The following is a 15,487-nucleotide window of genomic DNA, read 5'->3' as shown; positions in this document are numbered from 1 at the left end:
GGTGCTACACTTCAATTAAAAAAAAGTTATCCAATGACTGTTAGGGGACAGGTCTTGTGTGGGACCCAAGATGCAATGTTCCCCTTGAGAAAGGGGCAAAGCAATAACTCATATTCTTATACAGTTTTATAATCAATGAGTGACACCAGATATGCACACACAAATAACTGGAACCAAACCATCCAAATGGCCCGAAAACGTATTCTGCCCCTGGAAGTGTAGGATGTTTCTGTGCTCTCAATAATATTCAGAATGTGCATCTGTCAAGCCTAAGAATGACAGAGAAAGGGGAGCGATTATGTTATTCATGAAAGGCTGAGTGCTTTGTACACTTCCTCTAAAGTATGTTGTGCCAATATACGACACAAGGATTCCATAAATCCTCCATATATATTATGGACAAATAAAATGAAAAATTATATAGTCGATGCAACACTTGGGCTGGTGTTTACCAATCTTGCAATTACGTAAATTTAGCTTAAATAGTGAGAGCCTATTTAAGGGCTTCACTCATCTAACTAAAAAGCCAGAAAGATGATTATACCCTTGACTGCGAATCCCAGAACATGTCAACCAGTGGAGTCGAAAGGGAAGGCTAGAAACGGTTTCTAACTAAACATTAAAGTTCTGATTCTCAAAATTATGATGAGAACTACTGACACCGCGTTGGAAGTCCAATGGCATAATGCACAACCTAAAGGCAATAAATGAGTGCTTCCATTTATTCTCTCTCTTGCCTTCCATTGCCTTAGTTGTGGCCATCATACCTTAAAATAGGAAGAAGATGTGCCACACTTTGCACAATCTGTATGTTTAGAAATTGGCAATTTCATTACCAGCCCATTCAAAAGCATCTGATGTCTATAACTTTCTTTCTTATGCCATCCAGAGCATTAAACTTTTTACTTTCTCTATTTTCACAAATGCTTGTCATAAAAAAAAAATCACCATGGTCTAACTTGGATGTCTGGAGATGCACACCTATTCACAACCCATAATGTTTAATAGGCAATAACTTCAGGAGATTACATTTAGAACTTGCTGTTGATTTCTGTGTCGCTCAGGTTTGCATACGACTGCAATTTCTCAGTACTGCGCTATCTGTAATAGGCCAATACCTCAAACCTTTATAATTTAATGTCACTGTGAATATCTTCCACGTTAGAAGATCTAGTCACCTGTAAGCAATTACTGCCTTCATAAAATGAGCATCGCCTCCCTTCTAATGTTAAGCAATCTAGCTCTCCTTTTTGGGACAGCTGTCTCAACACTGAACTTTGCTCTTTATATTATCATGGCTGCCATTGCTATCTTTATAATCAAGGAGAGCACACCAGAATACAGGACAACGTGATTAATTCGTGGCTGATTTGAGTGTTGATAAATCACCCAGGACTCAACAGAATTTCAACACGCTGTTTAAATCCTCATCCATAGCCAAAGCAAAGCCTAAGCACAAGTAACCATAAGCCAGTTAATCATCCCCTGGCATCTGGTATTGAATGGGGAGGTTGCATTCCTGGCTGTCATTACCATTCAGGACCAAGAAACTCACCCTGCATTAAGTTTTCTAATTCTCATTTAATGTCATTCATATTGATGACAAAAATACAAACGACACAAAACTCCATAAACTAAATATGCAATATGTGAAAATGTCTCCTCTTTTCTTTTTTTGTGCTTTAAAACCTTTCTTCTCATTTTTAAACAATTTTTAGTCACCAATGCCAGAACTACCGTGGTGTGGTTCTCGAGGTCCAGGAACATCTGTAAAAGGGGTGTCTAGCTATGGAGGCCCTGCATGGCACAGCTCATAGCTTCTCTGAGTTATTCAAGCCCCTTCGCCACGGCAAGGCAGTGATCCATGAAGAAGATCAAACCTATCCATTCTTAAGGAAATCAGCCCTGAGTGTTCACTGGAAGGACAGATCCTGAAGCTGAGGCTGAAGGACACAACTTTCTTCTCATTTTTAAACAATTTTTAGTCACCAATGCCAGAACTACCGTGGTGTGGTTCTCGAGGTCCAGGAACATCTGTAAAAGGGGTGTCTAGCTATGGAGGCCCTGCATGGCACAGCTCATAGCTTCTCTGAGTTATTCAAGCCCCTTCGCCACGGCAAGGCAGTGATCCATGAAGAAGATCAAACCTATCCATTCTTAAGGAAATCAGCCCTGAGTGTTCACTGGAAGGACAGATCCTGAAGCTGAGAATCGGACACAACTAAATGACTAAAAACAACAACAACAACAACAACAACAGCAACAGCTATGGAGGCCACCCGAGCCTTCAGTGAGAAAGCTGGACCCAGAAGCACCCACAGACTGCAGACCTCCTCCTTTGAGAAGTGGGTGCCACCCTGAGCAGAACAGGCCAGTTTCTCACACGCAGGAACCAGTCTCACACATTGCTTCCATCTTGGCAGGATTCAAGCTCAAAAGGTCTACATTTGGCCACAGAGTCTGCACTTAGACCAACGAAGGAACCTGTGCGTCTTGTGTAAGGATGGAGACACGTTTGGATAACAGCTGGATTTTATATTTTCAAATGAGGGCGCTGATTTGTATTTGGATCTAAGAATACAGGTTAGCATTAACTGCACATTCCTGTCCCCCTCCCCCTCCCCTCTTCCTTCTCCTCCTTTGGTGTAGCTGCAAGGATATCAGGAGCATTTGCTTCTGTTTCCAACAAACGGTGGTTAGCTTTAAGATGGTTCGCTTTAGCTTTATTTTTATTATGTGGTTAGCTTTAACTGAGATTTATCTGAACATGGAAGGATTGTAAACCGGGATTTGAAATTGGCTTATTTGGATAAACCACCGTTACCCTGGTGGGTATAATCACAAGCAACAGTAAGTTCGGAAAGGAAGAGAATGCTTCCCTCTTTGTTGCAACAAGAGGAGGAGAGGGGATTGTGTTAGTGCCTGAGCCTCCGTTTCGTTCACATAATAGTAAACCATAGTTTAGTGTTATGGTTGAAGAGTGTAATCTGATACTTCAAAAACAGAACTTTTTTTATTATTATTTTTGGCCTTTGTCTCAATACTTTGGCCAAATCTGGTGCAGCACTCTAAAGCCACAGCAGGTAGGAGGTCAATTTTTTAGTCTATAGCAGATGCATTTGCCTTATGGGCTGTATGTACAAGGCACAATGAATGCCACTGCTTTATAGATTTACGCAACACGGAAGAAGAAATTTTCAGAAATACTCTAATGGTTCCTCCTTGCTCAAACATTTTACAATCTTTGAAAAGAAAATGAAGCATAAAAGGATCCCCACCTCGTCGAAATACAAACACAGCAGTTCAAAAGCAATTACTGATATGTTTGCTACTATTCACGAGACCCAATAACATAAACAGATGTTTCATTTTAGCTTGTGGATTTAGCCCCAGGATCAGAGTTCAACACACTAAGGAACTGGATTCATGAAAGTTAACTTTCTTTTCTACAATAATAAACAAGAAATTGAAAACGGACTAGAAAGTGAAAATAAAGGCAAACTTCAGATGGAGTAGGGGCACACTGTCCAAGGTTTTGCAGTAGAATGTCTTCTCAAAGGGATTGTGGTTATTTATTGCCTTTAATTGTGCTATTCTTGAGGCTGGGCTGCCTCCTTCTGGGGGCATTTGGAGTGGGCTGGAGATGTACTTGAGTATTAGGCAGCATCCTGAAGAAACCTTGAGTTGAAGAGCATCTAATCAACCACCTCATAGTGCAATCTGGTTCAAAGAGGTGCTTGGTCTTGTTGTTGTTGTTGTTGTTGTTGTTGTTTTGTTGTTGTTGTTGTTGTTATTATCATCATCATCATCATCATCAGAGGTCTCAGGGTGGTTCACAAAAAGATAACAATATATAAAATCAAAATAAAACCAATAACCCAATAACCCCCCCCCCCAAAAAAAAGAGCCACATTTTAAAAGGGCATAGGATGTCAATCAGATCAACCAAAGGCCTGGTTAAAAAAGAACATTTTTGCCTGGCGCCTAAAGGTGTGTAATGAAGGTGCCAGGCGAACTTCTCTGGGGAGAGCATTCCACAGATGGGGAGCCACTGCAGAGAAGGCCCATTCTCGTGTTGCCACCCTCTGGACCTCTGGAGGAGGAGGAGGCACACGAAGGAGGGCCTCAGAAGATGATCTCAGGGTCTGGGTAGGTTCATATGGAAAGAGGCGGTCGTTGAATTATTATGGTCCTGAGCCATTTAAGGCTTTATAGGTCAAAACCAGCACTTTGAATTGGGCCTGGAAACTAATTGGTAGCCAGTGCAGTCGGACCAGGATCGGTCTAATATGCTCAAACCGTCTTGCAACCTGGCCGCTGAATTTTGCACAGGCTGAAGTTTCCGAACCATCTTCAGAGGCAGCCCTACGTATAACCCATTGCAGTAATCTAACCATATGTTATTGGGACCTTAAGGAACTGCCCAGCTGAATGCTGGGCAGCTCATCTTCCATGCTGAGTTGACAATGAAACCTACATTAAAACAAGTGCTAGGTAAAAGTAAAGGACCCCTGACAGTTAAGTCCAGTCGCAGACAACTCTGGGTTTGCGGCACTCGTCTCACTTTACTGGCCGAGGGAGCCGACGTTTGTCCGCAGACAGTTTTTCCAGGTCATGTGGCCAGCATGACTAAGCCACTTCTGGCCAAACCAGAGCAGCGCACGGAAATGCCGTTTACCTTTCCGCTGGAGCGGTCCCTATTTATCTACTTGCACTTTTTGGCATGCTTTCGAACTGCTAGGTTGGCAGGAGCAGGGACCGAGCAACAGGAGCTCACCCCGTCATGGGGATTCGAACCGCCGACCTTCTGATGTACATGTCTTGTGAGTCTTCACTCGGGGTATGGGGAGAAGTGGCACTTATTTCTTCACAGTTCTAGTTTAGATACAGTATTGCACATCACCCTTGAACAGACTTTCCTTAAAACTCCTTGGACAGTGTCCTCTAATGATAACTTTGCTATGTACTTTTGAGGTCTGCGTCTCTTTTCAGTGCTACCCTCCTTTTTCTGCTCTGATATAAATGCAATTCAAACTGCTTACCTTTCTTCCTACTAAAAGCACGATTCATGATGAGAAATCACCCAGTGTGTGTAATTTAATCTAGAAAAAAATACAATTAAACATTAATTTTACCAATAAGATTTTTCAGGTATCAGTTTCATGTCACAAACAATTCAAAAAAATATTTGAAATCAGATCAGTCTAGTTATATGAAAATGCTTTTCTTTCTTTCTTTCTTTAGTTTGAATTTTATGGTATATTAGGTTGAAAAAAATGATATATTTTTTTTTTTTAAGGCAGCAATTACAAGGAGTTTTGTACTGATCTCCATTAGATTTACTTCCAAGTAATAAGCTATTGGATTATTCTGTATACTGCTATATAGTCGATGCCAAATTTTGTTATAATGTGCTATATAGCTAACATATATTTCTGTTCATATTGTATAGTCATATGTCTATAAAAGCACTCTTTCTATTAAATCAAAATGCACATTCCTGATTTCTTTTGCTACGAGTCATGATCCAGCAGAAGTGATAACGAGACTAAACTTTTGTTGGATCCACCTCAATATTGCCACCATTGTTAAAGGAAATATTGTTCCTGATTTACTCAAAATTACTGCAGAGGCAGCTAAAAACCAATTTGCTTAACATATATAACAATAGCAAAAAAATATTGCAGAAAAAATTAGAACCTGAGTCATTTAATTTTCCTAACAGTTGCAGTCACATTTTTATTTTCACCAAACAATTTAATTTTTATTTTTATTTCTAACCAATAATGAGATTTAAACATTATTATGTTTTTAAAATATGCTTCGTTCAAATTAGTCCAGTAACTACTATGCATTTATGCTATCTTTCAGTGAAACTATGTCTTGATATCTGATACTTATTAACGTAGAATGGTTAATACAAAATAATTAGCAGTAATTTCCCTCGAACATTTGATTAGCTCCAATCTATGTAATAGCACAGTACTACTATAGTAAATATAGTCTAGATATGCTACTATTATGAGAACTATTAACAAGCAGTAAACATTGATGTGGACAAAACAGAGTATACTGTGTAACATTCAGCTCAACAAGAAATGAAGTGTCAAATTTATTCAAATGAATAGCAGTTAAATTACTTACCACGCACCTAAATCAATTTATTCCTCTGGAGTACTTTTCACATTTTTGTTTAATTGAAAAGTCATTGTTATTGAATCGTTTTAACTGTGATAACGTACAATTTGTGAAGCTTGTGAATTAAATCAGAACACACATAACAGGAATTCATTAGCTTAATAGTTTACATAACTTCTAAGATTAGACCTCTCTAAGGAATGCAATATCCCAGCTTACCATAGAACCATAAGGTCACCTGACACTGGTCCCCACTCTTATGTTCATGTAAAGTAACTAGGAAACCTTTACAGTGGTACCTCAGGTTACATATGCTTCCGGTTAAATACGCTTAAAGTTACACACTCCGCTAACCCAGAAATAGTACTTCAGGTTAAGAACTTTGCTTCAGGATAAGAACAGAAATCGGGCTCCGGCGGCACGGCGGCAGCAGGAGGCCCCATTAACTAAAGTGGTGCTTCAGGTTAAGAACAGTTTCAGGTTAAGAACGGACCACTGGAACGAATTAAGTACTTAACCCGAGGTACCACTGTATTGTACATTTCTGTTAAAGTACACTCATCATATATGAAACAGCATTTTCCTGTTGCAAAAAACAACAAGGCACCTAATAAGAAGTGTATTTTCTAGCATATAATGTCCTGTAATATACAGTGGTACCTTGCGCTGAAGGGACGCAGGTGGCGCTGTGGGTTAAAGCCTCAGCGCCTAGGGCTTGCCGATCGAAAGGTCGGCGGTTCGAATCCCTGCGGCGGGGTGCGCTCCCGCTGCTCGGTCCCAGCGCCTGCCAACCTAGCAGTTCGAAAGCACCTCCGGGTGCAAGTAGATAAATAGGGACCGCTTACCAGCGGGAAGGTAAACGGCGTTTCCGTGTGCGGCTCTGGCTCTGGCCAGAGCAGCGATGTCACGCTGGCCACGTGACCCGGAAGTGTCTCCGGACAGCGCTGGCCCCTGGCCTCTTAAGTGAGATGGGCGCACAACCCCAGAGTCTGTCAAGCCTGGCCCGTACGGGCAGGGGTACCTTTACCTTTACCTTTACCTTTACCTTGCGTTAAGAACTTAATTCGTTCCGGAGGTCTGTTCTTAACCTGAAACTGTTCTTAACCTGAGGTACCACTTTAGCTAATGGGGGGGCCTCCTGCTGCCGCAGCGTGATTTCTCTTCTCATCCTGAAGCAAAGTTCTTAACCCAAGGTACTATTTCTTGGTTAGTGGAGTCTATAACCTGAAATGTCTGTAACCTAAAGTACCACTGTATAGAGCATAATACATGCAATAAAAGATACATTTAGTACAATCTAAAAGACAAACCACAACAGAAAAAGGGGCAAGAAGGTAGGAGGCTGAAAATTTATTTTATTTTTAAGGAAAGAAAAAGGGAAAACTGAAATCTTAATGACAAAAGTTAAAGCAGTCTTCCTCAACCTCAGCCCTCCAGGTGTTTTTGAGACTACAATTCCCATCATCCCTGACCACTTGTCCTGCCAGCTAGGGATCATGGGAGTTGTAGGCCAAAAACATCTGGAGGGCCGAGGTTGAGGAAGCCTGAGTTAGAGCAATCCAAATGAGGGAGAGGAGGGAGAATCAAAAACAGATGAACCATATTTTCCTCTCTCCTGATGGGCTGGGGCTGGGCAGCGGGGAGCATATTTTCCCTTTTGTTCTTTCCTGTTCTCTATTAATTTTTTAAGTTTCCTTCCCACTGATTGCAATGGAAAGGAATTAAACTACACCCGTTTAAGCAGAATGAGTGAGCTGTGGAACCTGCAGATCCACAGTCTCCTTCAGAATAGCCCCAGAATGCCTCCCTTTTGCCCTCTCCAGTAAAAGGTAAAAAGGTAAAGAACCCCTGGATGGTTAAGTCCAGTCCAAGGCGACCATGGGGTTGCAGCGCTCATCTCGCTTTCAGGCCGAGGGAGCCAGCGCTTGTCCACAGACAGCTTTCCTGGTCATGTGGCCAGCAGGACTAAACCGCTTCTGGCACAACAGGACACCATGTCACAGCTTGGAGGGACACTTGCTGCAGATATTTCTGCAGCTTTTCAGAGGAGGCATGTGAAGTTGGATCTCCCTTTCTTCATGCAAAGAATCTTGTTGTCCTGGCAGTCACTCCCAGGGACCCTAAGAACACAAACACAGACTTGGAAATGTCCTTTTGATCTCCATTGGATCGAGCTGTGAAACAGCTTAAGGTCAGTTACGCTAAATGCCTGGACAATGCCAAATTTTGCTACAATATAAACATCTTATGCCACCTTTTAAAAGGGGGCTTAAAAGAAACGAGTTATTTTATGGCGTGGTAGCAGCCTTCAAATAATTATATGAAGAGAAACAGAAATGTACACATACTTTTGATATGGGCAACAACAACAACAACAACAATGCAATAAGTCCATGTCTCAATATGCTAAAAGATTTTTAAAAGAATATGTTCTTTTTTACATGAATATATAAACATATTCATTTCTAACTCTTTTAGCATATTGAGGCATGGCCTTATTGCATTAACAGCCAGCAAAATATGGAATAAGCCAATAAATACTAGACATCAAAAGTGCCCATCCTTTTCAACTCCTATTGAGCAAAAACACTTTCTGCTCAATAGCTATTCACAACAATTGTCTCACTATCTAAAACTCAGGAATGGAAACAAAATAACCATCGCAATTCTTCTAAATGTTCAGAACTTAATGTTATTAAATATCTTCTTCAGAATGTAAAAACAAACCACGCTCCAAGGACTATTTTAGTAAATCAGTCTCACCAGAGCTTTTTTTTATAAAGGGATGCTGCATATTAGCTAATTAACTAGATATGAGACCACTAGGTTAAGAGTCTGCAGCTCCCATACGCAAGCACAAAAACATTACAACAAAGACAATTGAATAAAAAGCATTTAATGGAACAGTTTCATATTATGAAGATTAGCTCTGGATCCGCCCTGGAAAAGCAATTTCACGCCTTACAAATTCCATAAGCATGGAGCAAGACACTGATTTCCTGGCAGCTGGGTAGTAAAGTCTTGTTCTAGATGCACACGGAGTGAATTTTGCTCTGCAGCCATTGCCCAGCTGCCATAATTCATAGATAGTGGAATTCAGCTCTCATATATACAAGTTTTGACAGTTTTGGCAGACTCAGACATTATTTCAAAATTTCTTTCTGACTCACCAAAAACCACCTTCCTGCCTTTTCATGCTGTTTCCTTTAAAACCATATTCAGCCCAACTAGATTATCCAATGCTGAAATTCTACAGAGAAACTAAAAAAAAACACAGTTGCCCTACAAAGGTTTCAAACCTCAAGTGCTACATAACCCATGGTGCAGTGTTATAAAAAACATGATGCAGTGTTATAAAAAACACAGGCACCACTTCTTTCAAGAACCAAATGGAAACGTAATACATTTCCATAACTTCCCATGAATTTTGCAATAATGACTGCAAAACCATGCAGCGGAGATCCATTTCCTAGTTTCTGGTAATTGAAATTAAAGATGATTTCTCAGAAATGTTTCAAGCGAACAGTAAGTTGCCTTCTGTTGATGAACTATGATACAGTCTATGGTTGATATTAATCAGTACTAAAAAGATGGAAACAATGCAAACTCCATAAGCATTTATCTGTAAGCATTTACTACCTTTCCAAGCTGTTTAGGCTAAAATAATAAGTTGAGCAAGGCAACCTGTCGAATTGCATGTTTGTTGTTGTTGATGATGACCTTTCTAGCATTGTAGATACAACCGCAGTCAAACATTTAAAAGTACACTATGTTCAAAGTATAGGTAAAGGTAAAGGGACCCCTGACCATTAGGTCCAGTCGTGACCGACTGGGGTTGCGGCGCTCATCTCGCTTTATTGGCCAAGGGAGCCGGCGTACAGCTTCCGGGTCATGTGGCCAGCATGACTAAGCCGCTTCTGGCGAACCAGAGCAGCACACAGAAACGCCATTTACCTTCCCGCCGGAACGGTACCTATTTATCTACCTGCACTTTGACGTGCTTTCGAACTGCTAGGTTGGCAGGAGCTGGGACCAAGCAATGGGAGCTCACCCCGTCATGGGTATTCAAACTGCTGACCTTCTGATCCACAAGTCCTAGGCTCTGTGGTTTAACCCACAGCGCCACCCACGCCCCAACCACGTTCAAAGTATAATTGCTATAATTTGTAGTCCATTTAGTTGTCCCATGTCTACCAGCAGGGCAGTTGCATGAGACCACCCACAAGCAACTGGATGTTTCAGTATAACTGGGGGATTCCCAAGGTATGCAGAAAATTATTAGTTTGTAAACTTTAAAAAAGAAAAGGGTGGGAGATGCCAAGCTCCAACAGGAACTGAGCATGTTCATTATATTCCAGGAGGCATGGAATATGGAAGGCATCTGAAGTGTGTGTGCGAGAGAGAAAATGGGTGATAGAAAATTGCTCTGAAACTGATAGCAGCTTATAATATTCTAGAATCGTCCTTGTGACATCACAATTTGAAGAGAGACATTGAAGCCTTATTATAATATATACTGAAGTGGAAGCAGGGATAACTACCAACTTGGATGACTTTAGACAAATGGAAAAGGGTAATACTATCCATGGCTACTAGTCTTGACAGCTATGCTCTGACTCCAGGGTCAGACGATATATGCTTCTTAATATCAGTTGCTGGAAACTGGAGGAGAAGAGAGTGCTGTTGCACTTAAGTCCTGTTTGTGGGCTCCCAAAGGCATCTAGTTGGAAGAGGATGCTCGACTGGGTGGGCCACTAACATTATGAAGCAGGGACGCGGGTGCCTCTGTGGTCTAAACCACTGAGCCCTTTGGGCTTGATTACTAGAAGGTTGGCGGTTCAAATCCACAAAACCAAGTGAGCTCCTGTTGCTCTGTCCCAGCTCCCACCAACCTAGCAGTCGGAAAGTATACCAGTGCAAGTAAATAAATATGTACCACTCTGGCGGGAAGGTAAACGACATTTCTGTGTGCTCTGGCACTTGTCAATGTGTCACATTGTGCCAGAAGCGGTTTAGTCCTGCTGGCCACATGACCCGGAAAGCTGTCTACAGACAAAGGCTGGCTCCCTTGGCCTGAAAAGCGAGATGAGCGCTGCACCCCATAGTCGCCTTTGACTGGACTTAACAGTGGGGACCTTAACTGGACCTTGAAGTGGGGTCTTCTTACGTGAACAAGGGAAAGCAGCGTAAAACTGATGAGATACATGTGGCCAGGCAAGGCTTCTCCTGCTGGCGTCTGCAACTTTCTGCTGCCATTGGATATGTTTTTATGGATTGGACATGTTCTTGGCGACATGTCCTACAGGGCCTTGAATCAGTTATCCCGGCAATAAATAAGTATATAAGCAGACAAAGCCTTATTTAATATAGCTGATCTGCTAAACAGAAGGTTACGCAGATTAAGCTCCTTGATTAAATTATGTATGGTAATTTGTATTAAAAGAATGATGCATGACTTTTGCACTGTTAGGATTATTAGAATGTTTAAAGCCTTGTGCCAATGCATAATAAATCCTTCAGTAGTTATTTATTGAAGGGTGGTGGTTGTTTTACCGAAACCACTGAATACTAAAATCAGGATATTATGTATGATTTCCAACATTAGTCACGTTCAGTGACATCAGTTGTAGCCAATTAAGTTTTACTCTGCTGAAATTATTAGGCCTAAATTAGTCCTGCTCGTTTTTCCAATGGGTCTACATTGAGTATAACCAACACTGAATCGCAACCTAAATGATTTCATAGTTGCTATAATCGAAAGTAACTTTTAAGTTGCATTTTAAAAAAAACAAACAAAAAACCCACACATTTTCATTTGATCTTTGCCGGTTCAGCAGATCAGTGTTCCCATATTTTTCTCTTTCTCTGGCTTGACTTATAAGTTATTATATTCACTAGGTATCACTGTGATGTTCAGTGAAACTTTAGAAGACAACCAAGCACAGTGCACTACAGCAGCAGAACAGACTGACTTTGGTTTTCTGCCCGTAGTGAAGTATGAAGGCGTTGCCAGGGGGGTAATTCAATGGAGTGAGATCTATGCACGCAGACTTGCTTTGTCTCTGTGGGAATTGCATCAGGCTCTGCGTGCGGCATCCCACATAAAGTTTCAGGGAAAGATTTTCAGAAGAATTTTGTATCTTTGAAAGAAGTGAGATGGGGGGGGGAGAGAGAGAGAAAGCAGAAAAAGCCAGCTTGCCATGCATTTCTTGAAAAGTGAGTAAACTTTTGGAAGTACAGCTAAAGAAGTAGATGAGTTCAGATTACTCTTGCAACAAGGCCTTCACAGAAAAACTCAAACAGAGGTCAAAACTCCAGCACTATAGTTATCTTTTAATAAAAATGCAAGAGTGCACAAAATTAGGAAAGTCAAAATTAGACACCTTGTTCTTTTATTACTTAATACCATTCAAGCGATAGCCTTCCCAAGTGAATCGTTCCGGAGCTCAACTCTGTGTAAAATCACACTCTCACTTGAAAAACGTCCCTTATCTAATATGTTAAGATCAGTTGTACAAGTTACCTATGCTGAGAGGCTATGTATGCTCTATTTAATCATGCTTCAGAACTTTACCCTTGCTTAGAAAAGAAATGAACTTGGCTTTTTCTTTTCTTTGGGGGGGGGGGGAGAGATCTTGTTCCAGACAGTTCTTTTCAGTGTTTCTGTGGTTTAATTTTTAATGTTCATCTTCTCATACTGCATTCTGTTTGCATTCTGTGAATCCCTCTTATTATCTAAATGAACTGCTGCAGATAAATAGGTTAAAATAGATAACTAATGTTGTTTCTCACCAGTTGCATGGTTCCCAAACCCAGATAAAACTGGAGATGCTACTTCAAAGTAAGTGATTCAGAAAATGAGGTGATACAGAAGTGGCGGTGTGCTGCCTGACTTCTTTTGGAAACTCTTTCAATGAACTCCCCCAGCCCAGATCGTAAGCTGGGCTCAAACTTTCCTAAATTTCAGGCATGGTGGAGAACTGCTTCCCTGCCACCCATTAACTCTCAGGGCTCATCCACACTTATTTCTCTCTCTCTCTGCATTTCTAGGTGTAGGTCCATACTATAAAAACCCCTGTCCAAGCCCTTTCCCCCCTACCCTGGCACTTTATCTGCAAAAGAACACATCTCTGCAGAAAAACCAAAATTCTGCTTGTTCTGGTTCAGCGTTAAAGAGCTGGCTTTCCTAGGGAAAGTGGTGGGGGAGGTGGAAATGACTGGACACGAATCAAGAAAGTGCTGACCTGTACCTAGAAAGTGTAGGGCAAAACATAAATGTGGGTGAGCCCTCAGTAGACAACTTCCAGCATCATTTGCCCTGCATGTTTTATTTCTTCTGATCATACTCAGATTGCCACTACAGAGTCTGTAAAATGGCTCCTTGTGCTTTCCAGCTTATTGACTTGGGAATTCTGCTTGTAGACCCTTCAAATTCTGTAAATTTGTTGAATTTACAACACGCTGAAAGAATCAACGTAATGAGGCAAATGCTGAGAGGCATTCAACACCGCATTTTATGTTTCAGGTTGATTAATTTTCCAGAACAGCAACAACAAAAAAGGTTTGGGACCCATGGTGCCATTATGGAGATAAGAAAACAATTTTCTATCTTGCACTTAAAAAGCTGGAGTTGTTCAAAGCACCAACAAAGTTTATTTAGATAATTACACAAAATCAGATGATTAAGACTTATGTCAGGCTTACTGGAAGAATGGCAGATGCAAGTAATAGACTACATGGAGATGGCAGAAATGACTGGCAGAATCCGAGACCTGGGAGAAGAAGTGGTGGAAGAGGACTGGAAGAAGTTTAAAGACTATCTACAGAAACACTGTAAAGTTTATGAATGCTAAAACGATGTTGGATTTAAAAAATAATACGGCATTAGTGATATAGGTTTAAAAGTTAGGTAAAAATGTAATTGAAAAAAGGTGAAAGGCTAAAGTTATGTCAAAAGTAAATAATATGTTAAAGGTGTTTAAACATAAGGAGGAAGGATTGGAGACATAATAGAAAGATTTTAATAATCAGAAATGAGCTTTGAAAGTGGGTAAGGATTTGCTGTATCTGATTGAGTAAAGAAGAACACAAAAAAGGGAGGTGGGAGGAAGTCAGGAAAGAAAGTTTTGCAAATATCAATTTAAAAGTTGGAATTTTTATTTTTAATTTTTTTCTGTTTTTGTTTTTCTTTTTCTTGATTTTTTTTATCTTCTGTAAAAGCAAATAAATATAATTTATTTATTTATTTTTTTAAAAAAAGACTTATGTCAGGCTTAAAACAGATAACATCGATATTTCAAATAGCTGCTTTGTAACTTCTTGGAACATTTTAGCTCCTGGTTAACATTCCCTACAATTTATTGGCATGCCATGTAAGAACAGAAATGTTCATTGGATCATCTCAAGAGAATTTTCTCTTTAGCATATAGCCATTTTTATACATATTTAAGTAGACTCCTTGAAGAGATTCATCGAAATGCTGAGCACCACTCTGTTATAATTCAAACCAAATTTTAGCAACATATTTTATAGCACAACAATATGGGGGAGAAGGCAGCATACAAAAGGAAAATAGATTACTTTAGTTAAGGAGCCTTGGGTTTTTGCCTTGTGAATGAAACTTCTGGAATTTGTTTCTGAAAAACAGAACTGTGCTTTGAATGCAGTGTGTCTGCAGCCACAAAAAGCCATGTAGTATACAGTGGTACCTCTGGATACGAACTGGATCCGTTCCAAAGCCCCATTCGCATCCTGAAGTAAATGCAACCCGGGTCTGCACATGCGTGGGCTGCAATTCGCCACTTCCGTGCATGACGTCATTTTGACCGTCTACACATGCGCAAGCGGCAAAACTCAGAAGTAACATGTTCCGTTACTTCCGGGTCGCCGCAGAGCGCTACCCGAAAGCGCTCAACCTGAAGCAACTTCAACCTGAGGTATGACTGTATGTAGATTTTTCTCAACAGCGAACAAAATTATACAAGATATTTTACAGAATGACACAGGATATGAGGACATAATCATTTGACAATGCAATTACAGTGGTACCTTGGGTTACAGACACTTCAGGTTACAGACGCTTCAGGTTACAGACTCTGCTGACCCAGAAATAATACCTCAGGTTAAGAACTTTGCTTCAGGATGAGGACAGAAATCATGCGCGGTGGCAGCACAGCAGCAGAAGGCCCCATTAGCTAAAGTGGTACCTCAGGTTAAGAACAGTTTCAGGTTAAGAACAGACCTCCAGAACGAATTAAGTTCTTAACCTGAGGTACCACTGCATTTATTTTCACTTGAGCAGAGCACCTTTGACAGATGAAGACTGGGATCCTGAGCAGTATTATAAATA

General features: G+C 40.7%; 1 protein-coding gene and 1 long non-coding RNA gene across 8 annotated transcripts in view; both read right to left on the bottom strand.

Annotated features, from left to right (window-relative positions):
- The window catches only part of LOC307220479, a 371,449-nt gene that overhangs the window by 223,494 nt on the left and 132,468 nt on the right, over positions 1 to 15,487 (bottom strand). The gene's annotated exons all lie outside the window — the stretch shown is intronic.
- Positions 1 to 15,487, bottom strand: part of GULP1 (GULP PTB domain containing engulfment adaptor 1) — a 183,925-nt gene that overhangs the window by 77,135 nt on the left and 91,303 nt on the right. For 6 of the 7 annotated variants that reach the window (XM_079981727.1, XM_079981725.1, XM_079981729.1 and 3 more), the window contains one exon: positions 5,043 to 5,102. The exons of the other annotated variant lie outside the window; for it this stretch is intronic. In XM_079981727.1, the coding sequence (XP_079837853.1) occupies positions 5,043 to 5,070 (28 nt within the window). In that variant the 5' untranslated portion in view covers positions 5,071 to 5,102. The remainder of the gene's footprint in view (positions 1 to 5,042; positions 5,103 to 15,487) is intronic. 7 annotated transcript variants of the gene reach the window in all.

Source organism: Podarcis cretensis, assembly GCF_951804945.1.
Source record: "Podarcis cretensis genome assembly, chromosome: 1".
Classification (NCBI taxonomy): domain Eukaryota; kingdom Metazoa; phylum Chordata; class Lepidosauria; order Squamata; family Lacertidae; genus Podarcis; species Podarcis cretensis.
The sequence above is the reverse complement of the archived record's forward strand: the minus strand, read 5'-3'. Positions and strand labels throughout refer to the sequence as shown.